The sequence below is a fragment of the Biomphalaria glabrata genome, chromosome 2, assembly GCF_947242115.1.
Source record: "Biomphalaria glabrata chromosome 2, xgBioGlab47.1, whole genome shotgun sequence".
NCBI lineage: Eukaryota > Metazoa > Mollusca > Gastropoda > Planorbidae > Biomphalaria > Biomphalaria glabrata.
This window is the reverse complement of record NC_074712.1, coordinates 37,492,097-37,518,700: the sequence shown is the minus strand read 5'-3', so window position 1 is coordinate 37,518,700 and position 26,604 is coordinate 37,492,097. Positions and strand designations below refer to the sequence as shown.

Genomic DNA, 26,604 nt, shown 5'->3' with positions numbered 1-26,604 from the left:
GCCAATCGCCAAACCACCTCAGGACTGGGAAATGCGGTAACTGTCTTTTCTAAACATCGCTTATTTCAGTAAACCCAAGAGGATATATAAAGCGTGGGTACCTTGTGACGGTCCGTTCTTTTTGTTTTTTTGGAAGTAAAGGAAAGCAACCATGTTGCGAGCTGTGACGATTTCAAAAAGCTCTGCTTTGGCACATTCTAGACCAGGTGTTTTAGGATGTATTCGATCTTACAGCAGTGCTAGTGATGAGGAGCCTAGCTTTTTTGAGCAAGTTGAATTGTTTTTCGACAAATCATCTCATTTACTTAAAGAACGTTTACTTAAAAAAGTGCGTGGCAAAAACCTGACTTTGGAAGAGAAAAATAAAGTAGTCAATGGTTTATTAAGTGTTATTAAGCCGTGCAATCATGTGTTGGCAGTAAATTTCCCGATCAAAAGAGATAATGGGACATACGAGATGATTGAAGCTTACAGAGCTCAGCACAGCCAACACAGAACACCGTGTAAAGGAGGTGAGTTACAAAGCAAAGATAGACCGTCTAGGTCTAGAGCTGTAGACTGTAGTCAGTGTAGTGTATAAACTTTATTTATTAATGTTCAGATCATCATATTCATGGTCATACTATACTAGATCTGCATTACAGTAGTAGTAGCATAGAATGTTGTAATCCTGTCTAGATCTATATATATAATGTAATTATTATATTATAAATATATATAGTTACAGTTTGTTACATAATGATCATAATCATAACAGTATTAACAAACAGTGAGTAACTAGTGTTTACAACTAGTCTATTTATGCATGAAAATTGACATAATGTATAAATGTACTCAAATAATACTGTTACTGGATAGAAAATCTAGACTATCTAGAATCTAAATCTAGATCTAGAACCTATGAGTATGTAAAAGAAAGTATTATTTTAGAAATTATTAATATTATTAATTATGAACTGACATCTAAGACTATGTATGTTCTAAAATATAAACAATCAGCCATATGATAAGTACAAGATATCTAAATCTTGATTCAAAACTAGTAATGTTAAATGCTGTAGTTTATTAAATAGTTAAAATAGTTAGTTTAGTTAGAGTTTAGGATCTATATAATCATGAAAACATAGTTATAAATGTACTAAACACTGCAGGCATGGTACAGGTTTCTATCCCTGTAATATAAAATATATATAAATGATTCGATACAATCGTGGCATTCATGGGCAAATTAAAAAAAAAATGACAGAAAAAAAAAAAAAGCATAAAATGGAGATGTTCAATTATGGTAGATCTATAGCCTATAATACTTATACATGTAATGACATCTATTATAATAATATAAATAGTATATATATATATATATATATATATATATATATATATATTTTTTTTTTTTTTTTTTTTTTTTTTTGAACAGATTATTGTGACTTTTAATAGTTTAAAGTTTGCTTTTATAACTTGTATCCCAATACAGTCAAGAAGGAATATAAAATGTTTATATATTTGTTATAACTTTCTTAGAGTAATTTTCAATAGTAATGCATTATTGTTTTAAGTAGGCCAAGGATCATCACATATCACACATCTATAGAGAATACAAAACAGTTGTACATTTTTAAAATTTTTTAAACATGATCATCAGGTATTTCAAAACTTATCTTAAGTTAACACAGATAATATTTAATGACACTTTAAGTGCATGACACTTGTCCTGATTACATACATATACTGAATTGTAAACATTTAACTAGATTGTCATATGTTTAATTAGATTATTCAGTAGACATTTAATTTTAAACAAATATTAAAAATATGAATATTTAGTAACAAATCAGTAATGAAGTTTATTCTTATTTACACCAATTTAATAATTTTTTAAATATTTGCCAATTAAATGTGGGTCATGTGGCTGAAGGGGATATGAACCAATTCACACTGATTGAGAGGATGGCTTAAGTTTGAATCCCTGTGCTGCCATGGAGACTTTTAAAAAGATTTCACTGTTGACTGAGTACTTTGAAACAGCATGGAAATCTTTTCTCACTTAGTCCCTTCTCCTACATGTTCACAAATGAAATAGACCAGTGCACTCTGAGTATACTAAAGTAGCATGAAAAAGTGCAATACAAAAATAATAACTACAAATGTGTACATAGTATGTTATATAGTTTTTCCTCACAACTTTAATTACTTTCAATGAATTCAAAAGTATATATGTTTTGTTATTATAAATGTGTGTGTGTGTGTGAAAAAAAAAGTAAACAATCTATTTCAGACCTTGCAATCTATAGGGTGGATGATGTAAAGGTCATGATCATCTGTTTCTATGGCCTACAGTTAGTGAGGGTGTTATGTGGCCAGCAAAACAACTAACTGCTTTTTTTGTTCCCAACTAATGTCAAGTACCCATTAGATTTCGGTGGACTCAGGGGTGCCCTAAAATCCAGAAATTCAAAATCTGTCTTCACTGAGATTTAAACTTGAGACTCCTGGGTTATGAAACCATATTATACATCTGTAAATATGTATACTAAACCTTTTGTTAAAAGTATTGTAGATTATAGTGTTTTGTTAAATACTTTAAAAAATCTAAAATATTGACAAATAGTAAGTCCATTCTTGTAGATGAAAAAAATTAAAGAAAGCAAATTATATATATTATATATATAATGAAAACATCAATTGCAAACATTGTTATAACTCTTGCTTCAACACATTTAATTTACACTACTACAGGTATTCGTTACAGCTTGGATGTCAATCTGGACGAAGTAAAGGCTCTTGCTGCTCTTATGACCTACAAGTGTGCCGTAGTAGACGTCCCATTCGGTGGAGCCAAGGCTGGTGTTAAAATCAATCCAGCAGATTACTCTGTGAATGAGCTTGAGAAAATTACAAGACGTTTCACAGTTGAACTAGCCAAGAAAGGCTTTATAGGTGAGTTAGAAACAACTAGACATTGATCAGGGAAAACTAATTTTGGAGTTCTTTTCTAGTCATGTGCTGCCAACTTTCAAAATGCTGCATTAAAACATTGTAAAGTGCTTTGAGCTTATCAGACTTATCTACCAGGAATTTTTGTGGGCAATCTATATTTAATGTTGACAGAAGTGTTAAATTTAAAATCTATAAATATCTTTCAGTAAACACTTCCATATGCTTACTTTGTATGAATCATTTAAATTTGATTAAAATATATACATTTATAAATTATACCAAAAAAATCTTTTTTTTTCATCACAACTATCAAGCTATATTATTAAATTAATTAAGAAAAATACTTGATTAAACTTAACTGATTAAACTTAAGCTTGTTAAACTTTCCCATGTACCTTACCCTGGGTTTCTTAAAAGAAACACAGTATTATCCCACTGAAACCTAGCAGTCTTTGAGGCAGATAGAATTTAAACTTTCACCCATTAGTCTTTTCAACACAATGCATGCTTACTCTTTAGAGCTTGACAGACACCCTGACAATAATGTTACAAATCCTGGTGTTTGTTTCAATTTAGCTTTAGACACTTCCCTCACCACACACACCCCCTCTCCAATTTTTAGCTTGAAAGTCAATTTCTGAAAATGAGTTTGTGTATCAATAAGCAATGTCTTCATGTAGCTCAGCATGCACAATACAATAGCATCATTATACAATTCTTTCTTTTAGTAGATTTCAATAGCAAATTATTGTTTTAGATCTGCTAGTTTTTCTTTTGTGTTGGACTCCATATTTTATTGGCAAAATTTTTTTTTTTTTTTCAATTTGACATAAAATAAATTATTAACATGGAAAATGGCTAGAGTGCAATAGCATCTGTCTGTTTTTACCGAGTTTGAGGAAAGTTTAGATGGTTAGTTTGGTCAGAAATATAATCTATAAAACTGTTTGGTACGCAACTTGTCCCATTTTTGCTTCTGCTTACTTTCTGTCTTTGGAAATCAAGTAGATTTACCAAGAATAAATTCTCTTTAACAGCACTTATCTGTTATCCATAGTGTATTTCGATTGGGCCCACAGTGGAGTATAAACTAAGTTGTACATTATAAGCTACTTTCCAAGTAGATTACACAATTGCAACTAAGTACTTTGATTGTCCTTGACAGCATTAAAGGGCGTTGAATTAGTATTTAGCATGATGATGATGCACTTTGGCTGTGCCATTTCGCGTGTGTAGTAGGTGAAGGAATCTGAAACAATATTTGTTCAGTGCTGATAAAGTAGGTCATAGAACAAAGTACACGGACACCTTCCCTAGAGCCAGTCTCTTCAGTAGTGTACGTAGCACATCTGGAGGGCGCAACTGCTTATTGTTATGGGCCTTTTCAAGAAATATAGTTTTACACCATTCAGAATGATTCTCATATCAACACAGATGTCTGTGTTTATTATTGTAGTCTTCCTAAATCAGTGCACCACCTAATACAATAGTTGTAATTCGAACATAATTTGAGAATCAATGCCCTACATCGAAATCGGTGACCTCGTTTCACAGCCATGTAATGGTTCTTAAGCCGTCCATTTTGAGGTGCCGTGACAAAAGTGGTCATACACATGATATGCTGACCTGATTCTTTATGTATAACAATCTGTTGCCCCACCCCTCCCCAACCGGATATATCTGGTAATAAAAGCTGTTTTTTTTTTCTAGAGCAATTTTTTTTATAATGTGATCAAAATCAATGAACTATTTTATGACGTTTGGCATGTTCATGTCAAGAAGGCTTGTGCACCAGTCGACACTAACACGCTTGCTTGCTTGCTTTATAACTGTTATTTCATTGGAGTTGAAAGTAGATTGATTAGAATTAATTAAACCCGCTGAGATTTCTGTCGATCCATTATTAAACATTTTGAACTAGATAAATTAGACAAATGACTGTTCCAAATTTAGGCTACAACTTAAAGGTTTAGTCTGAATGGGATAAGGCCTGCCATCTAATACTGGTGGTGACGTATGATCAGCTGACATTGTCGGTGTAGGGAAAATCAAAACCTGTGCCACTTAGAAGCAACGGTTCCCACATTTTTGTATCTTATAATAGCACCGAGATACTCTTTGATTGTTTTCTTTCTGTGTTCTCAGTAGTGGTCACGTGTACTCTTGAGTGGCCGTGTTGTTTCTGGCTCTTGTATTTGAAATACTATTAATTAATGCCGATTAATCAATGTTGTTCATTCAGTGTTCAACGAAAACACGCCATGGCTGTCATCACTGTTCTTAATTAGACTAATTGATACGACAAATGTCCCGGGTCATTCTCTTTACCACAACAAGGTTGGTCATGTAGAACATCTTTTGAAGTCTATTAAAAAAAAATGTATATATAAACAAACAGTTTGTTAATAAACAGTGAATTTTTTCATACAGTCCCCCCCCTCCCCACATAGCCAAAATGTTACTTGTAGATGTACACGTGTGTCTACTGTTCGTATCGATACATTCAACATATTGATATCTACGTCAAACAAACCTGGTCCACTAGAGGTGTCGTTTATCCAGTGGTTTCGTGGGTGTCCATCATTGGTTACATTTTGATTTAGCACTCAACTGTCTTCTTAATATCTTAGCACCTGGTAGCTTAGTATGTACTCGTATTAGTACAAAAAAAAACCCCAACAACAAACAAGTTTATATTCCTTTGCTCACTTAAATATTTGGCTGAGCGCCATGTTCGTAAGTGTGATGTAATCATTTTTAGCGGCCCCCGAAAGGGGAAAAGACGCTATTAGTTTTGTGCGAAATGTCTGTCCGTCCGTCCCGTTTAGATCTCGTAAACTAGAAAAGATATTGAAAATCCGACATCACAATATTTTAGACCATTCAAAGTTCTGATGCGACGGCTACTTTTTTTTTCTGAAAGCGAAAAATCTAATTTTTAAAATCAGTTATGCAAACAGTTTTTTAAAGAGAAAAAGCTAATTAGTATGCATTATAAGTTAGACCTAATTTAAAACGAATAGTAATCTTATGAACTTCATTTTCTTGAACATTTTTTTTGTAATGCGTTTTAAAGTTCAAATTAATTAAAAATTAAGCCTGTTCAAAACAATTATATTGTGTAAAGACCAGGAGAGGCTCGGTAAAGCGCTTAGCTTCCGAACCGAGGGTCCCGGGTTCGAATCCTGGTGAAGACTGGGATTTTCAACTTCGGAATCCTTGGGCGCCTCTGAGTCTACCCAACTGTAATGGGTACCTGACATTAGTTGGGGAAAAGTAAAGGCGGTTGGTCGTTGTGCTGGCTACATGACACCCTCGTTAACCGTAGGCCACAAAAACAAATGAACTTTACATCATCTGCCCTATAGACCACAAGGTCTGAAAGGGGAACTAATTAGGCCAGGTTCACATCTAACTTTGCATTCACTTGCACCTATCCTTTGATCTGCAGCACCATTGGGGCACTACACAAGATCTGTCAACCTTCTTTCTCCATTCTTATCTCTCATTTGTTATTGATATAATTTCATTTGGATGTTCTTTCTGAAAATATTGAAGCCTGCCTGGGTGGACCACTTCGGGGCCGATTTTAAGTTTGTTTTTCCACACAAACTGTCTTTGTAACCTTGTTTATCCTTTTTTTTTTTTCATTTTTACTGTGAATTTTAGAACAGCGGAGAAGCTGTTAGACTTATTCAAGTGTTTTATCTAGCACCATCTAGCATTTTCTTAGTAGATTATGTTACCTTATTTGAACAACTATTGTGGAGATTGTGAAGATTACACTATAGGCAAGTGAAGATTACACTAAGGAAAAGTGAAGATTACACTATGGGCGAATGTATTAAATAATCTCTTGGGCAAGGGGTGAGCAACCTTTTGTTCCTATGCGCCATTTTATTTTTTACTTATTAAATACGTCACAAAAACTTGAAAGGCTTTTCAGTCCTTTGAAATATTGTTATTTGGACATGCCCTGTATAATCCAGAAAATCAAGTAAGTTTTAGTTTTCACAATCTTCCGAGAACTTGTCCTCTACAAAGCCAGCACACCTCTCAATGGAGTATGAGATTATCATATTTATTATCTAACAATTCATAATATTCTCTGAATTCTCTTCTGTTTAACTTTTTTTTCTAAGTAGAGCCTCTTTTAATGTTTAATGCGATGAGGATGATCTAAAAACCTCGAACAAGGTTACATTCCCAACGCTACTCGTTGACTAGGGAACATTGGAAAAGATCAAGACGTCTGTGTGTAGTCACTCAATGGACTGTGCTACATTTGTTCCATTTTATGGAATGTTGTTGTTTTTAATTGAAAAAAAAAGGTCCTTGTCATCACAACAAATTTTCAATAAGGATTAATCAAGCAGTCTAGGAAGGGCCTTGGGCTCTTGAAAACCAATGTTCACTTTATTCTGTTTAAAACTTGCTTTGAAACTATCCCTTAGTAGTAGACATATTTGTTGGAGATTGAAAAGGCATTTTTTCTCATCACTCATGACTTTTTCTTCTACGGCCCTATATCACTCGAACAAAGCTACCATCCCTTGACAAAAGATGCCTTTCCAAAATACACACGATCCTTAAAGACATACTGCACCCATTAAACCACAGCTACAACTGGATGGAAGCAGTCGCGGCTCCTCTCCATGAACGGCTAGAACGGAACGATGTAAAAACTCCCATGGGCGTAGCCAGGGGGGGGGGGGTACCCCGAAATGACCCCCCCCCCCACCTATCGGAATTTAGTGCCTGATTTTTTTGCTTTGATTGTGTCTATTTTATGTGAGATTTTAATACTAAACTATCACTAGCCCTAGCACAGCAAAGGAGGCTTTGAGTTTAAAACCCCCTACCAGGGGTTTTTGAGTTTAAAACCCCTACCAGGGTTTTTTTTTAGTTTAAAACCCCCTACAGGGGGGTTCGAGTTTACAACCCCCACACCAGGGGTTTTCGCAGTTAAATTCCCCTCTTCTATAACACAAAACAAAAAAAAAATGCAAACGACAATCCCCCAAATTTCACGAGCACAGGTAAGGAAGATTTTGATTTTTAACCCCCTCCAGAATTTACGATAACCCCCCTCTTCAATATAAAAAAAGAAAATTACACACTCAAAATTCTACGAGCGTAGCCAAAGGGGTTTTGAGTTAACCCCCGCCCCCTCTTCAGTATAATAAGGTTTGAAGCTAAAAAATAAACTCTTCTATACCCGGTATAAAAAAACGCAAATTACGCATTCAAAATTTTATGAGCGTAGCTAAGTGGGTTTTGACTCAGTTTTGAGTTTAAACCCCCCGTCAGCGGGGTTTGAAGGTAAAAATACCTCCTCAATATAAAAAAAAAGAAAATTACAAACTCAGAAATCTACGAGCTTAGCCAAAGGGGTTTTGGGTTTAAACTCCCCTCCAGTGGAGTTTGAAGCTAAAAAAATACCTTTTCAATATAAAAACAAAGAAAATTACAAACTCAGAAAGGGGTTTTGGGTTTAAACCCTCCGAAAGCAGGGTTTGAAGCTAAAAAATACATCTTCAGTGTAAGAAAAAAAGCAAATTACGCACTCAAAATGCTATGAGCGTTGCCAAAAGAAGTTTTGAGTTTAAACCCCCCTCAGAGTGGTTTGATGCTAAAAAATACTTCAATATAAAAAAAGCAAATTACACACTAAAATTATTTGAGCGTAGCCAAGACAATTGAGGGTTTTGAGTTTAAATCCCTCTCCTACAGATGGCTTTTTTTAAAGTTTAAAACCCCTCCAGATTGTTTTGAGTTTAAAATCCCCCTACAGAGCGTTTTGAGGTGGAAAACCTTTATCTTCAATATTATTCTAAAGCAAACTACAGTTACTAAATGCTATGACCGTTGCTAAATGGGGTTTTGAATTTAAAAAAAAAACATAGCTCAAGAGATTTTTTTACTATAAAATCCCAAACAGATGATTTTGACGATAAAACTTCACTTTTTTATATAACATCTAAAGCCAACTACAGTCACTTTATTTCAAGAGAGGTTACACATTTCTACCAGTGGTGAGGCTCATTTAAAAAAATGCAGTGAATAGTCATCTGCCAAAATTGAAAAAGACTAAATGAGGCTCAACAAAGATGGCTAAGACAGATTTTAGGAGTCAGTTATAGAGATCGGGTGTAAATCAAGGAAATTCTATGCCGAACTGGGAGTCGACCCTTTAATAAGATTGTGACAGAGCGTCGCATTAGGTTTGCGGGACATGTTCTCCGACAAAATGAATTAGGCATAAGAAGAGTTGCGATGACATCCTAGTACAAATAGGCGCCACACATTCATGGAGGTCCTCAGAGCAGGTGGGAAGAGGCCTTAGACATTACCAGTGACAGATTTTTGTGGAAACAGCTTGACGGCGAATGCGCCGAACGGGTGTTTCGAGGTCACTTGCCGTCTCCGAGAAGTAGGCCTACATGGAAGCCAAATTAATAAAGCTTGCATTTTTTTCGTGTTTGCGAATATATTGTTATAGTTGAAGAGTAATGCTGAGGTGAGCAGTTGTAGTCAAACGGAATTTCTATTTTTTTTGCACCAATAAAATGATCTTATGACTGTGAAAGTCACCTGGAACTGATCGCAAGTGGTTATACTTCTTTAGGAAAACTTACACCAGGCTTTTCTTTTCGGTGTATAGGATTCCAGTCTCATAAACCTGTCGTGGCTTCACTAAAACCAGCCTATTCCAGGTATCTTTGCATGGAGTGTTTTATTAGTAACTAGCCTGGCATTACCCGCGGCCTGCGGGTCTAAGTTTGTGTTTACTAATGTAGTGGATTGGATTTAGATGTATGTTAAACTTTCACGTTATTTCTCTTTCGCTACGAAAATAAAATTAGTTTTGCGAAAAAGGGTTTACCCGAAGCCGATACATTCATATCTATTAAAAACGAAAAGAGCGATAGCTTTGTTAAATGAATGGGATTATAAAGTGAACAATTAAACGAAATAATTTTTAGTACGCGATTCATGAATGAATATAGATCTAGGCATAGACATATATAGGAAAGGCCCATCAGCGAAATGGCATATAAAGCGAACACCTCCCCGTAATTTTTATCCATTCATATTTATTTCAAAAGTAACTGCAGAACTAATAAAATGGTATTACAAAGACTCCATTTTTCTACATTTCCCACATATTCACTTTCGTTTTCCCTCATACAATAAAGCATAGCTGAAGGTCAAAGTTGACATGTATGGAAATTTCATTCTCAAAACGTTTCCGGATAAACGAGAATAGGTCCGAACTTAAGGCGATTTTAAAGCACCAATGGACATTGGCCGAAAAAAAATTGCATATTGTACTTCTAAATAGGTGAGGAAATAGTTAGCTATAATAGCTAAGGCTATTTATTCTGTTGAAAAAAATATATTATGGGGTGTTCGCTCAAAATGACCCTTTTAACTGAAAACCTATTCAGTGAAAGCCCCTATAATAAGCTTAAAAAGCCATTTAATTATAATTTTATGACTGATTTAATCTGTTTTTCTTTTTGTCTTATCTATTGTTATTGTTTGTAAACTGAAATATTAAAATAATAGGCCTATTTTTAACCTTAACCCAATGTCTTGGATTTCGAAGATTAAGGATGAGTGCATCACTACGTGTTTCACATGACTACGCCCAGTTACGACCAGCACATTTTCACGCATTTTCTTTCCGTCTAAAATGTTTGACTCGCAGCTCTCCAACAGTCTCTCAGAGGTCATATGCTGGCAGTTACTTTCCTCTGTGCCAGTGAGGGTGAAATGACGCTTCAGTTAATCTTAACAGCGCTGTAACAACATTTAGATGGTACGATGTGTTGTTATGCCGGGGATTTTACTTGAATTCAATAGTTAACAAAAATGACGATCTAGAACCACAATTGACGATTCTTTGATAAAACAAAACTCTGGAACTTTATTCAAATACAACGTAAGTACAGTTTATGTACAAATTACAAATCAATGAGCATGAAACATATTACAAAGGCTTTTCAAACAGAGCTCTTAGAAACGTGACTGTCTACAAGGACATTATTTTATCGACTGGCGTTACTCTCTTACTCCCCGCCAATTCTCTGGCGCTAACTCTTTTCAAAAAATGTCTTTGTTTAATTTCAAATCAACCAATAGATTTCAAACATACTAATCACGTCCCTTGGGTAAATCCTGACGTGCTGTTAAGTGTCTAAATTTGAGGGGTAAATCCCGAGGCTCATGTCGAGGGCTTATATTTTCTTTTAAAAGTGAAATGTACAAACAATTCTATAATGTAATCTGTGACAAGCGCTTAGGCCTATACGGCTTATACGGGGTGGGGGGTGGATGAGGGTGACCTCTGTTTTGCCGTCCTCCTTTCTTTAACTGGCTGGTTAACTTCTTGTTACTAATTAATGATATTAATATGAGTATAAATGTTTAAAAGACCAGAATTCATTTTCACAGGGTTCCCCCACCATTCTGAGATTAGGATTTCAGGAGATTTCCAAGAGTTTTCCAGGAGAAAATATTCGATCTCAGGAGCGGAAAAAATGCGAACTATATATTTATTAATAAATATAAGAATTATCATATAATATACATGTACAAAATTACAAGATCTCTCCTGAGCCTTTCGTCTCCATGCCCGAAACCCAAGCTATTGTAGATTTGCCTCACATACATCATCAATCCATCGCATTCGGGATCTGCCTTTGGGTCAATCAGCGCGCGTGTGTGTATGTGTGTGTGTGTGGGGGGGAGGTCGAGTTGATGGTGATTAAGTGCACTGAACATGTGTTCCTAAAAAAAAAATTGGCGCAGTAACGAGAGTTTATGAAATGGAGAGTAAAACGACGTGGACTAGCCTATAGGGAGGAGGCGAGATCGAATTTTGTAGTTTCTTTCTTTAAAAAAATATTTGATCGCAAGTTTCGTAGGCTATATAGACATCAGTTCCAAGCAGAGAAAGGAGATGTGGAGCACAAGAAAAGTGAAAAATTTTTTAGGCCTAATGCCACAAGGAGGACAATAGTTATAATGCTTCATGAAGAAGTTAAATGATAGAACTAATTAAAGCATAATTTTCTATATTTTAACATGCTATTTCGCTATTTTTTACGGCCTTTCGCTCATTATGACTCCCGCGAAAATTGCGTTCGCTGATTAGGTCCGACCCCTACCGTAAGTTGACTTGAATTATAAATTTAATAGCTGATTTGGAAAAAAGAGTCAAATTTAGTTTTATCGCCCAATAGCTGAGGAGTCCGCAGATATTTTCATTTTTTTAATAAGTTTAACCATTGCGGAGTTATAAATTCTAAACTAAAAACTGGCACAAAAGCGTTCGCCATTGGTCCTTGGGATTCCCATAGATCTATATATAGACTGGACGATAAAGTAAAAATTATTATGGGAAACATTTGGGAAAAGATAAGTTGTATGAGTTATACAGCAGTTATGAGCAGTGTAAAATTAAAAGTATTTATAGTTTGTTTTTTTTCAGCCATAACCTATATAATTGATAGAACCCCTTCTGTATTATTATATCTCTAATCGTGCCTACCAAATTTATTAAATTTACATAATTAAAATAATTATAAATAGTTTTAAATACTAGATTTAGATCTAGTCTATATAAATACTATAGTAAAAAAAATACTACTTACTACTAGTACTATACTACTATACTATAAACTATAATTGTAATCTGTATAGTCTAGTCTATAGTTGGTATATAAATAGTCTAGGACTAGATTGTCACTAGATCTATAATCTATACTTATACTAGATCTAGTCTATAGTCTGCATGCATATATGATAGACTGACTAGTTTAAAGGGAAACTCCGATAGTTTTTCAAATTTTAGTTATTGACATATTTAAATTCTGCGTAAAAAGTTGTAATAGTAAACATTATATCATTTTTTATTTAAATGCTCGGAAAATTTTATATTTAATAAATTAGACAGAAAATTCTCCACGCCCCCCAAAAAACGGGATTCTGCGAGATGTTTTTAGTTTTTAAAAACGTGACGTCACGAAGGTGCTGGCTAAATATAGATCTAGACCTATATAACAGATAAACTCTCTAGTCTAGATCTAGACCTATCGGATCGCATTTATTGTTACGCTTCACAGCTAGATCTAGTCTCCACGTTGATTTATAATCGGTCATTGTTTATAAACCTCTATTTCTACTTGAAGAAAATTAAATATTGTTCTTCAGCTTGTTGCAGTAGTTCCAATCACAAAGATAAAATCAGCAAGTATGCTGATACAGAAATTAGTGTCTCTTTTCATTTGTTTCCAAGAGATGAAGTTTTAAAGGGAAAATGGGGAAAATTTATTCGCCTGAAGAGCAAATATTTTACAAAGGCATTAGCTAATTCCTGTTTATGCTCAAACCATTTTGAGAGAAGCTGTTTCAGCAACTTCACTGCTGTGGAAATGGGATTTAAAAAAAAATTGAAGTTAATACCAGGTCACAGTGCAGTACCAACAATACATTGGATTTCCAGGCCAAAGAATTCAATTAATGATACTACTGAGACATTTTAAACAACTGAAGTTCATAAATATAAATGAAATCAGATTTGTGAGCTAGAAATTTACTACGAATACTAGATCTACTATTAAATTTCTTATTTAATAAGTAGATCTATCGTCTACGAAACTCAATTCCAACTTTTTAACTTTTGACCTTGGGGGTGTGTCTCGCCGGCTGAGCCAGCGTCAAGCTCTCTCATCACTTTTTCCATGTCAACCAATGTTAGGTCGAAACAGCACAAAAAAATCATAATTTTCTTACGGTCAAACATACAGTCATAATTAATACACCATTAGAAATTTCTTTTAAAGTATTTTAATGATGTAATAACGAAAATTTTTTTTTATCAAAGATAATTTCTTTTTCGCCTCCCTATCAATGAGTATCAATAGGATTTGAGTGCACCGTCGTGACGTCACACAGAAATTCAGTGAAAATCTGACTGTTTTGGATGCGCAGAAAAATTATGTCACAAAAACATCAATTACTAAGTTATTCTTGCAAATAAAAAAAAAAGAATAATATATTCATTATCTATAAATCAAAACACATATTATATCAAAAATTGTCAAAACCATCGGAGTTACCCTTTAATAGTTAGTAGTAAAAAGTATGAAACTTATTAGACCTAGTTATTACAAATATTAGTCTAATTTATTAGATTTAGATCTATCAATATTAAATTAGTCACAGTCACAGTGATACTGAATTATTCTGACTTACCGAAACTGAAAGTTAATGTGTATAATATTCAATTTTTTTTAACCTTTAGAATTTATCCTTGGCCTATCGTACTACGAACATTAGAGCACGATCTGCTCATTTTCTTTGACTTTTTTTTAACTAAAAACTAATTCTAACAATTTGAATCGATAAGACGACCGCCATACATAAATAAAGAAGCCATGTCAACAAACATAGATCCACATCACAAACCTATATATATTTGCTTATGTCTATGATTATGAAACAAAGGCAAAATATTGGGAATATGGCAGTTTTGTACTTTTCAAAACTAAAGATCATAATTATATATTGGCTGAAATGTTAGTCCTAGAATTTATAGCTCAATTGCCGCCATTTTTTTTCACATAGATATAGTACATAAAACATATTTGACTTCCCCCAAATAAAAATAACTTCCTACTTCCAGTCTATATTTATTTATGTCTATGGATCTAGGCCTATCTCAACCCGGCTTCGCAGCTTTCGTAAACGAATGTAGTCTCTTAAAAATGCTTTAGAAAACCAAATTTGAATGTTTATTTGATCAAAATATGAAATCAATGGACTATAATTAGTATGTTCATGTGTTAAAGTATAAAACTATCTGTGCGAAGAGAAGTTTTATCATCTTAGTGTTGAATTAGAGTTTTAGATCTATGGATGGGATTATAACGTAAACAATTAAACGAATTAATTTTTAGTACGCGATTCATTACGGTATTGTCTAATGAAAGAATGTTCGCCAGGAAATCTGTCACAGATATAACGAACTAATTAATGCAAAAAATGCTTTTGAAACACAAAATTGAAGGTTAATTTTATTATATAATGAAATCAATGGATCTTCTTTTGTATTTTCATGTGTCAAAGTAAAAAACTATCTGCGCAAATTGTATTTCTTAAAATTAGATCTAGGTCTAAATCCTTTCGATCTTTTCTCATGTCAACATTGTAGACATGGCCTAGATCCATAAAATACTATAGCTGTAATAGAGTCGGACAACTTTATTTTTTTTAGGGTCTTAAGTTTGTTTTAGGGCTACGATACATACACTAAGGTCTAAGTTGGTACCCAAGAAACATTCCTGCCTAGTTTTATCAAGATTGGTCAAGCGGTTTTGATGTCTATAAGTAACATACATACACCTCACATTCTACTTTATAGTATAGAAGATTATTCATAACGATGAATGCTCCAGTAATACTAGTAGGCCTACAAACACCGCCCTCCCATGAGCGAGATGTGAACACTCCACTATTTAGGTTAGAGCATGAGAACAGGGCCATGTTTCATGACCAAATAGTCTTGGTGCAACTCGACTACGGAATAATAAGCACTTTCTACTCAAGTGTCAGTTTAATATATTCATCCTTTAGAGATGCGACTGGGAGAATGTTATGCAAATTGGATTAGAATAATGGACTGAGGAACAAAAATATCGGAACAAACTCAGAAAATAATGTTCAAGTGGAAGATGATCTTTCAAATGATAGGATGAGACACGGGAAAAAGTTGTGTGTGTGTGTGACGTTGTATGATTTGCCAGCTACTAGCAGTTGCGTGTGTGCAGGGCCGGTCTTAGATAATTGGAGGCCCTAGGCGAAGTGAATTAGATGGCCCCAAATGCAATAGATTATATAAAAATAAAAAATAACAGCGAAAAAAATAAAATACGCCATATTGTACTCCCAACAAAATCATTTGGTACAAGTTTCCATATTTCTTCTCTAAAACATTTTGGATTCCTGTGCCATCAATCGGAGGCCCTATGCCTAAAGTCGGGCCTGGTGTGTGTGTGTGCATGTCTGCAGTATCCTGCACGTGTTCATTTTGGAGGGATATGGGGGAAGGGGGCGGGTGTTCAAGGACTTCAACAGTGAAGATATCTTTCAAAGGTTATATCTCTCCCCCCCCCCCTCACATTTTTTCCCCGTATAGATCTAGGTCTGCTGTACTTCGCAGTTTGCCTTGCGGTCCTGTATGCGTTTCCAAATTCAGTTGTCTTGATACGCCTCGCTAAATATTCGTTTGCTTTCTATGTCATGCTATATAGCGAGTAGAGACCTAGAACTAGGTCAAACACCACGTTGTTATAGATTAAAAAACCAACCTGTATTGGCCTTCAAGTTTTTTGTCTACCCTTTTGAAAAGGTCCATGCATAGACCAGCTGATTCTTCTATTTTTGTCACTATATAAAAGACTGTACGAGAAGGAAAAGGGGAAGACAATCTGTTTCTGCCAGTCACCCAACCTTGAAGGCCATTTGATTTTTAACGCTGGCCATTAAAATATATCACATGCATCAGCTGACGCAGCTCGGAATAGAAAGGTGACCGATTTATAATAGCCACGGTCGCCTGGCCTAGATCTTTAGGGAATGGGGCTACCTCTCCAAACGATTTGTTCTTTGAAAGAAACACGACCTTGGCACGTAACTGTCTCTACGTAATGAGATCTTGTTACGCTGAGAAGCCTTTTATAAAGACAGAACAGTCGGAACTCGGAAGAACAATATATTTAACGCCTAGATTTGATCTATCCAACATGAAACAACGATTTTAAGGAGTATTATTGTATCAACGCTGGGCTTTATGGTCTTTTGTAACCAGTTAAAGTAGTAAAGTTCTCCTTTCAGACCTTGTGGCCTTGTAACCACTTGCCTTGTGTAATTTGGAGATCGTTTTCGGGGAAGGGGTGCGTCTGGGAACGGACGCACCATGCTTAGGTATGAACAAGATAATAGTAGGGCTATCTACTTTCTACACACCATGCTTTGGTTTTTAGCCAGATAATAGTAGGGCTATCTACTTTGTACACACCATGCTTTGGTTTTTAACCAGATAATAGTAGGGCTATCTACTTTCTACACACCATGCTTTGGTTTTTAACCAGATAATAGTATGGCTTATCTACTTTCTACACATCATGCTTTAGTATGAACAAGATAATAGTAGGCTTATCAACATTGTACACACCATGCTTTGGTTTTTAACCAGATAATAGTAGGGCTATCTACTTCGTAGGCACTGTCAGGGTTATGTTAAGGCCTTAGCTCGTTTGCCCGGGCCCCTGACATTTAACCAGGCACCTTCGTGCTTACAATAAATAAATGACTCACTGGTAACAATGTAAATATTTAATGATATAAATATAAGTATGATGACAAACTAATGGAGTAATGACATTGAATTTGGAACATTTTAATACTGTGAATTTACTAATTAAATAATAATTCTATCCCTTGCTGTCCCACAACGTACACATTAATGTTCGAAAACACAACACACTCTGACACTGCTGTCTTTAGTCACCAGCGTAGACTTCCAATCCCAAGCTAACTCCCTGTAAAGACAAAGTAAAGACAAACTAGAAAGGTCTAGTAGACTATCACTATGGCATCGAAACAACTGCGAAACGCAGTTATGCCTTAGATACTCACCCTAAACAGGGGAACACAGAAGAATCTCAACAAACGTTACACCAGCAGAACAAAAACACTCCATTAACTTACAAGCAAGGCAACAAAAAGAAAGTGCGTTCAAAAATAGTGCACTTAATACACATTGGTGCTAGAATGCCATAATCTACGCACCAACAGGCACCATGCTTTGTCATGTCTAATCTTATATATTACAGACGTTACTTCAAAAAAGAAGACGATCACGTCCTAGGCATTTAATGTGTCAATCTATTCACTTAAACTCCTAAGTCGTTGGTTTTCCTGGCTGATTCAGGCAACCCATTCCATTCTCTAATAGCACTAGGGAAGAAGGAGCACTTGTAGGAATTTGTTCTAGTGTATGTAATAAGAAATGTGCCTCTGTCTTTGTGTCTTTCTGAGTATTTCATTAGGTTAAGTTTTTCTATTTGTAAATTATGGTTCAATGTTTTATGTATTATAGCTACTTTACTTTTTATTCTTCTGTCCTGAAGTGTCTCTAAGTTAAGTGATTTTACTCATGCTGTTACTCTAATCAAATAATCAAATTTGAATATTCATTTGTTATGAATCTCACTGATCTATTTTGTATTTGTTCTACATAAATTTTGAATCAGGTAATAGTAGGCCTATCAACTATGTACACACCATGCTTTGTTATAAACCAGATAATAGTTCGTATATCAGGTTTTTATATACCATGCTTTGGTATGCCATTACTTTGGAAATGTAAAATAAAGGAACATTTAGAGTTTAGAGTAATGTCCCAGTCCAGAGTATCAATTTTAAACCTAGTACCAGTATATTAAGTAGTAAAGTACCTCTTTTAGATGTTGCAATTTATGGGGCAGATGATATAAAGGTCATCTATTTCTAGGGCCCACAGTTAACGAGTGTGTCATGTGGCCAGCACAATGATTTGGGTAGACTCAGGGGTGCCTTAAAAATCCAGAAATTCAAAATCCCAGTCTTCACCTGGATTTGAAATTGAGACCTTTTCTGTTTGGATGTCAAGCACTTTACCACATGGCCACCATCCCCCCTGGTATATAATGTTACACCACTATGTCAGTAAATCTCGATTTTTTGTTAGTATTTGATGTGACAGCATTTTTTAAAATGTCAGCATAGGATCTGAGACCATATATTGTATCATTATATGATATTAACACAAGAGTGTGTTCATGTATTATGAACAGGTCCAGGTATTGATGTCCCAGCACCTGACATGGGCACAGGTGAGAGAGAGATGAGCTGGATATCTGATACTTACTCCAACTCATTAGGTAAGTATTCACTAATACCTCACTAAATAGCTTAAAAAAAAACTTTAAAGCTGATACCAGAATCCTTAAAAGTAATATAAATTTAATTAGTTATGGATAAAAAAAAAAAACCTCTTTTATAAATAACCATATCAGACATATTGATAGGAATCTGGTCTTGCTTTTTTTGTTTTAGATTATTAAACATATTCTTTAATCAATAATTGATCAGGAAATACAGTTGTTAAAAATAACTAACAAAATCAAAAGTGATTGCACAAAATTGAGTTCAATGGACTGCTTTGGTTATGAAGATTAAGTTTATGATGAGTCTCTGTGTTTTTTGTTTTTTTTAAAGAACATTCTATTTTTCACATAGCTATCTCAAAGTAGTAAAGTAGCTAATGAATGCAAATGTAATCATGGTTTATCTTCTTTTAGTGAAAATAGGTCAAACTTAATATAGATTTGACAGGATGTTGACCTATCAGCTGAGCCTGACTAGGCATATTTCATTTTAACCAAAAGTTAAGAAAGACAATAACACTAAACACCCAGACAATCTAGGTTTATTTAATGGAGAGACAATAACACTAAACACCCAGACAATCTAGGTTTTTTTACTGGAGACTGTTAAGAATGTATCTATATAAATAACTCTGTATCAAAAGAAACCCAAGTTCAGTTGGCTTTGTCCACTTGTTGACTTCTTGTCCTTTCCCAGTGATATATGATTCATATATCACTTGACTTTAGAGAGCTCTTCTATCTTTAAGATTATATATTGAGTTCTTTTTCTAAAGTTAACAATCTATCTGATACCACAGCAATGTTTTAGAAAATGTCTCTTAAAATATAAAAAATTAAGAGTGGACTTTACCCTCCATATACTCAGGCTTGTAAAACTTTCTGTGGACTTTCCTTAGTTGGTTGGTTACAACAGAATTACTTAATAATAGCACAGCTTTGTCTTCACATCTAATACATTCCATAAAACATTTTTCAATCATCTTTATTCATTTTTCTTAACTCCAAGTTGATTTTTGTAAAATCTAGTCTAATTTGTGTTTAAAATCAATAACAACAGTATTGTAGTCATAATAATTTCAGTAACTTTTTTATGTAGGTCATGGTGACATCAATGCTAGAGCTTGTGTAACAGGAAAACCTATCCCTCAAGGTGGTATTCATGGCAGAATTTCAGCTACTGGCAGGGTGAGTTTAACATTGTTCACAGAAAAAATGTACAAACCATACTGTAACCTTCACCTTCTCTTATCCTTTAGTCTGTTGACACATGATCTGTTGACTGTCTTTCTTTATTTCTCTGTCTTTGCCTTGGATAGAATCTCTTTCAATGACATTCTTCTAATTTGTCATCCCATCGCTTTTTCTGTCTGCCTTTTCTTCCTTTTCCTGGTATTGTTCTCTGAAGGAAGGTCTTTGTGAGCCCCTACGACCTTGTGATATTAAAAAAAAAACAACAACAACTAAATACTGTAACACATGATTACAAATGTAAACATAAGGTACCTTTTGAGACTTGCAGCCCTTGAGACAAGTGATTCACCTGTTGTATCCATCAATTAATGAGGATGGTCTTCAAAAGAATCTTTTGCATGCAAAACATTTTGAAATTCCCTTGTATCCTTGATTGATTTTATGTTTCAGGGTTTATATCATGGCCTATACAACTTCATAATGGATGCTAGCTACATGAGCATGGTTGGACTTACACCTGGCTTTGGTGATAAGACATTCATTCTTCAGGTAGACCCTACATATTGTTAATTTGTGTTATATTTGGAATTGAATAAGTGGGATTCCTAAAATTAACTAAGTGTCTGTTCAACGAATGTTGGCTTTAGTGGAGATATTGAATTTTCTAGATTAAATTCTATTTTATTCCTTAAATATCTTGTACCATATAAGAAAAAATTAATACCCTTTCTGCTTTTAAAATTATGGTATCAAAAGAAGCTTTTTTTTTTAAAGCTACTACAAAAAGAATTAAATACTTTTAATTTGTAAAGACTAGCTCACCAATAGAGGAAACATCTATTAAAAAGTGTATTTTCTAGACAGCTATTACCAACACTAGCACATTTGAAAATGAAATGCAATAAAAGTTCATTCTTTTTTTTTTAAGTCATTTTGGACGGAAACAATTTGTTTAGGAAACCATTGAATTGTAATAAATATAAATAATTCACAAAGTGGTACCACCTTTTTTTTCTTATAAACGATTCTTGATGTTTCCATGCCAGGGCTTTGGTAATGTAGGTCTTCATTCAATGAGATACCTGACCAGAGCAGGTGCCAAGTGTATAGGTGTGAAAGAGATTAATGGAAGTATATACAACCCTGATGGCATCAGTGCCAGGGAACTGGAAGATTACAAAATAGTAAGAATTAATTATTAATTTATGTACCTTATATCACATTAAACAAGTTAGACTAAACCTTAGAAAACAACTTTGATATGTTTCCAACTGATAATAACTACATCTAGTAGAACCAAAACTGGTTTAAAGTCAAAGCTCTATTAATTATTAAAAAAATATATTGTTTAGTTCAGATTAATTGTTTCATTGTCTTTGAAAAAATAGAAATATTTGAGTTAGTCATGATTTTAACTAGCATTTCAATAGATTATTATACTGAATTATACTATACTATTATACCAGTATTGTAAAAATAGCCTATACATTGTATATTAGGAACATGGCACAATTGTTGGTTTCCCCAATGCCCAGCCTTATGAAGGAAACCTTCTGTTTGAAAAATGTGATATCTTGGTGCCTGCAGCCAGTGAAAAACAAATCACTAAAGATAATGCTGACAAAATTCAAGCTAAGGTAACTATGTGCTTTAAATAAAGAAAAAATAAATGTAAATATAAATTACATGGTGACAGATTCTATGTCTGGGTGATGAGCATTAGATAAAAAAGATCCATCATTGTCCAACTCCATGACAGGGATCTCCTTTTCTCTCACCCCCCCCCCCCACCTCTCTTTCCCAAATTAAAAAAAAAACAAAACAGCTATGATATCTCTGTTCTGTGTTCATATTTGCTATAATAATGAAGATGTAGATATCTGCCTGGCTTACACCATAGACCATTTCATCTTACTAATAATGGTGATGTAGATCTGGAGCATAGCACAATCGTTGGGTTTCCCCAATGCCCAGCCTTATGAAGGAAACCTTGTGTTTGAAAAATTGATTTTGTGTGTGAATGATCTTATTAATGACAGTGTGATGCAATACTTTCAATTGATAAGAATTAAATTGTCAACTTTTTTAGATTATTGCTGAAGGTGCCAATGGACCCACCACAATGGCAGCAGACAACATATTATTAAAGAAGAATGTTCTTGTTATTCCAGTGAGTTTCATTTTTTTATATATTTACATTTGTGTATGTAACATTGATTCATTAAGAAATCTTGAGATTGTGTACAAATTATGAGATGTTAGTAACAAGTGTAATCTTATTTAGAGATCTATCTTAACTTAAAATATTTTCTTTCTCTCCTGAAGGATCTGTACATCAATGCTGGTGGTGTGACTGTCTCTTACTTTGAATGGCTAAAGAATCTCAACCATGTCAGCTATGGTCGACTCACCTTTAAATATGAGAGGGATTCTAATTATCACCTGCTTGGTAAGCCATTGAGCATTTCTTGTCCTTGAAATGTTTTTCAAGAGAGGTTATTTTGTCAGATATTAACTTAAATTACTGATTGAGTATTTTAGGGATATTTGAAGACTATATATTTTTTTCTCATTTTTAGTTAATACTTTACAATATTTCATGTCATACATCAATCTAACATCAATACAAAAAATAATTTAAAAAGCAACTCATTTATTCCTTTGTCTGTTGTTTTTTTCTGACAACACGCTCTTTCCATTCCTGTTTTTTAGCCAGGGCTAGAGTCTCTTCCAGCCAAGCCCATTCCTCTGGTTTTTTTTTTGCTAGGGCTAGAGTCTCTTCCAGACAAGCCCATTCCTCTGTTTTTTATCCTCCTCTCCTTCACTGTTCATTGCAGAAAAGTCTTTGCAGGCCCTGATGATCTTGTACAGTCTTATAATCACCATTCTCATGCAGTTTCAGATTTCCAAGTTTGTAATGTGTTTTTTGTATGTGATAACTAGAAACAATCTGTAACATATCAGTTCCATGGGTAGGATGTTCCTCTCTTATTCTGCATTTAGATTCTTAGATTTGCACACATACAGGAATGTTGAATCAAGGATTGCATCAATCTGATGTTTGTGTTAAGGGCTCTGCCTTTGTCTTTTCAAATTGTGTTGAGCTTGGCTGCTGTAGAACTGTACAATTCTGCCCAGTAACAGAAAGTAACATGTGCATCAATTTTAAAATTTGAGTACAGCTTAAAAAGTGTGTTCAAAAGCGACGTTAAACATTTTAACCAAATATTGTACTTCAACAGAGAGCGTACAAAAATCTCTTGAGCGGAAATTTGGCAAAAATGGTGGAAAGATCCCAGTAGTCCCAAGTGAGGAGTTTGAAAAGAGAATCGCTGTAAGTAGACAGTTTCTTTTAATACGACTTTAATTTTTAATGGAGTCATACAAATAAAATACAGGAATCTTTTCAAATAATTGTCTTTATCCATAAAAAGTTGTTTCACTATTATAATGAAAATTTCAGGGAGCTTCAGAAAAAGATATTGTACACTCAGGTTTAGAACAAACCATGGAGAAGTCAGGGAGGGTAAGTACACTTTACTTGGAAGAAAATAGTTGCCTGATTTGGTGGTGGTTGGTTGGGGGGTACTATGGTGGTTTTACAAGGGTCTATGTAACCTTAACCATGTATTTGTCTTCTCCCCAATATATATTGGGTATCCAAAACACAGGATTGCAGCAGGAACCTTGGGTTCACAAGCTAAACCCTTGTGTCCTACAAAATGTGAAGTTATTTATTTTCTTGGTTTAAAAGCTTATACTGGTAAATTTATCTTAGTGAAATGGATCAATAAATACACAGGAACTCACACAATAAGGCAAAGAGAGGCAAGCATGAAATAATAATAGTTCAATCTTATCTACCAGTTCCTTGATTAACATCCTCGCTATATGGCACAAACAAGTTCCCAGGCATAGAAGCTTCTTCCTTCTCACTGAACCTCTTTGTTTTCCTTCTTGTCACCTGGGCAAAAAGAAGTTTTCCTCTTTTCAAATTATTTCTGTCTAGGCCCACTTCTAATTGTGTGCTGGTGCACAGAACCAGATTGACAACTATATAGCTTTTTCTGTCTTGGCCCTCTTCTAATTGTGTGCTGGTGCACAGAACCAGATTGACAACTATATAGCTGGACATTGATGTTACATTATCCTACTCACTGGCAAGTGGAGAAAGTGTCACTCCTCTAATATTTTGAAGGTTTTTAAGTAATGGTTGCTAATTTGTTCTTCTCTTGTTTAATTTAAAAATGAAATAAAAAAATTTTCAGAATGTCTAATTAATTAGTTTTAAAATTATAATTATTTTTTGTTTTAAATTTATGAGTGTTATAATATGTCTACAAAATTCTGTTGTCTCCTAATTAATCCATCATTTTTTTTTATGTCCTCAGCAAATCATGAAGACTGCAATGGAGTACAACTTGGGATTGGACATCCGTACAGCCGCCTACATGTGCAGCATTGAGAAAATATTTGATGTTTACCAAGAAGCTGGATTGACATTTACATAAATTCTGCTGTTTTTTTTTCTTCCCTCGTGTTTGTCTATATAGCGGGTTATTAGCTTCAAAAGGTCCATCATTATTGCCTCCACAATTGTTTTAGTTTACAGATTGAATATGTTTTTTTTTTTTGTAATTTAATGTTACCAAATGCAAACATTTTCTATGATTGTACTCACATTTATTGCTATAATCAACTTACATGCACTTTTATGACTATTCTCTTGTGATGTCTTACAATGTTGCTAAGATAAAACTTGGTTACTTCTGCTGAATCACAGTTTTGAATGCAGATTTTTTTTTTATTAATACACAAGTATTACCATGCATTTTTTTAAAACTTGAAAATGGGATTTCCAATGAAATGAACATGTTGACCACACTTAACCAAAGAATCTCATGGTTGGTAGATCTAAATAGAGAATTAATAGTAAAGCCAGTTTTATCATGGATGAATGATGTAAAAGACTTTCACTATGGTTAGGTGAAGGGTTCTATTGTGTGTGTAATTGTTTTGATTGTCCAATAGCAATAGTATTATGCAACGATGTGGACATTTTTTTTTTAAAAACTATTTAAAAGTGATGCAAGTTGAAAGTATGTTTTTAAGCTTTTGATTTATTACAAACACTGAAATAAATACAAATATTTAATCCATAAACATTTTGTTATTGTTGAATGAAAGTATAGTTGTGTACTGTTGATAGATATTAATAATTAAATCATTTGATTAATACTCATCTATAAAAATCATTTTTTTTATTTGATAAAAAGTGTAAGCTATATAGCTTCAATTTTTCCATTGGTCTTGCTTAAGTTTTATGGGTAAAGTGTTTTCTTTTAATAGTATATTCAAATAAATGTTTTACATTTATGTTATACATAAAGGCAATTCAAACTTCCAACAATTTGATTTAACATTTAGGTATTTAGCATCATGACAAGATTACATGATGCCTGCTAATTTCTCAAGAAATTAATATTGCAGCAATATGCATTAGCACTCAACAAATAGCATACCACAGTCATTCTCAGCGTTTTGTGTCATGTGACCTCCTAATACAATTCCCCAATAGGGGGTGACCCCCAACTTGAAACTATATTATTTATCTAGCTATTCTATATATATATATATATATATATAATTCACTTCATGGCTCAACAGTTTGGACAAGAAGTAAAGAAAAGATCACTCTTTTATTTCTGCAAGTCGGACAGACTAGAGTTACCCCAAGGAAAATAAAGAGGGGGGGAAGAAAAAAGTAGTATTCACCCGTCACTAAATGGCAGGGCCGGACTTAACCATTGTGACCAAGACTTCATGGAAAGATCACTCTTTATTTATTTCTACCCCACGTAACTTAAGGGGTAAAAAAAAAAGAAGGGGGGGGGGGAGAACAAGTAATCTACTCTGTATTCACCCGTCACTAAATAGTAGGGCGGGACTTAACCACTGCCATATGCGAAACGGATTTCGTGGGGCCATGTTGGGGGAGGGATACGGATAGTACGTGAAAATTAAGAGTTTGTATTAGAAAATAAATTTGTCTTTGCATTTTATTCATTCTTTACTATGTACAGAATTACTTTACAAGCCTTGCATGTAGCGAAGTCATACAGTATATCATAAGAATTCTGTTTCCAATATAGATCACGGGTATTGCATAATGCATTTTTTTTTTAGCGAGCGTTTAATTGGAGTTTTCCATATTAAATGACACCCCACAATGACAATTTTTTGTCGATATATTTCAAGAGATTTGTATGAGATTTCAAAAGATTTTAATAATTTCCGGAGAGTTCCAGGAATTTTTGGTATATATTTTGCAATTTCAAGAGATTTCCAAAAGATCCTGGTAAATCAGGAGGCCGCAGGAAATCTGTACTAAGTTATAAAATGGTATAATGCATAGGTTGCATTGGCCTAAGGCTGGCCCGGCAAAATAGAGGCGCATGATATGCCGCCGGTC

The 26,604-nt window shown here is 34.2% G+C and overlaps 1 protein-coding gene and 2 long non-coding RNA genes across 3 annotated transcripts; 1 reads left to right on the top strand and 2 right to left on the bottom strand.

The window, feature by feature from the left end:
* On the top strand, positions 1-25,295 carry LOC106066745 (glutamate dehydrogenase, mitochondrial-like). Its single transcript, XM_013225855.2, has 12 exons — positions 1-512; positions 2,737-2,937; positions 18,846-18,932; positions 20,038-20,126; positions 20,583-20,681; positions 21,179-21,316; positions 21,632-21,769; positions 22,222-22,302; positions 22,458-22,581; positions 23,375-23,466; positions 23,596-23,658; positions 24,524-25,295. Exons 1-12 carry the CDS (start codon positions 152-154, stop codon positions 24,641-24,643), a joined length of 1,593 nt encoding a protein of 530 aa, XP_013081309.2. The 5' UTR covers positions 1-151; the 3' UTR covers positions 24,644-25,295.
* LOC129924590 (uncharacterized) lies at positions 4,910-14,651 on the bottom strand. Its single transcript, XR_008776574.1, has 2 exons — positions 14,203-14,651; positions 4,910-5,302 (listed from the first exon to the last, which is right to left on the bottom strand). It is a non-coding gene; the product is annotated as an uncharacterized LOC129924590 (long non-coding RNA).
* LOC129924588 (uncharacterized) lies at positions 17,329-17,787 on the bottom strand. The gene is made up of 2 exons (XR_008776572.1): positions 17,647-17,787; positions 17,329-17,549 (listed from the first exon to the last, which is right to left on the bottom strand). It is a non-coding gene; the product is annotated as an uncharacterized LOC129924588 (long non-coding RNA).
* Positions 25,296-26,604: the final 1,309 nt, after the last annotated feature.

Bases quoted from the DNA above. Each gene is read 5' to 3' on its own strand.
- LOC106066745 (XM_013225855.2), top strand. From the start codon at position 152: ATGTTGCGAGCTGTGACGATTTCAAAAAGCTCTGCTTTGGCACATTCT. The intron at 20,682-21,178 runs GTAGACCCTACA...TTTCCATGCCAG, and splicing joins ATAAGACATTCATTCTTCAG to GGCTTTGGTAATGTAGGTCT. The intron at 23,467-23,595 runs GTAAGTAGACAG...TGAAAATTTCAG, and splicing joins AGTTTGAAAAGAGAATCGCT to GGAGCTTCAGAAAAAGATAT.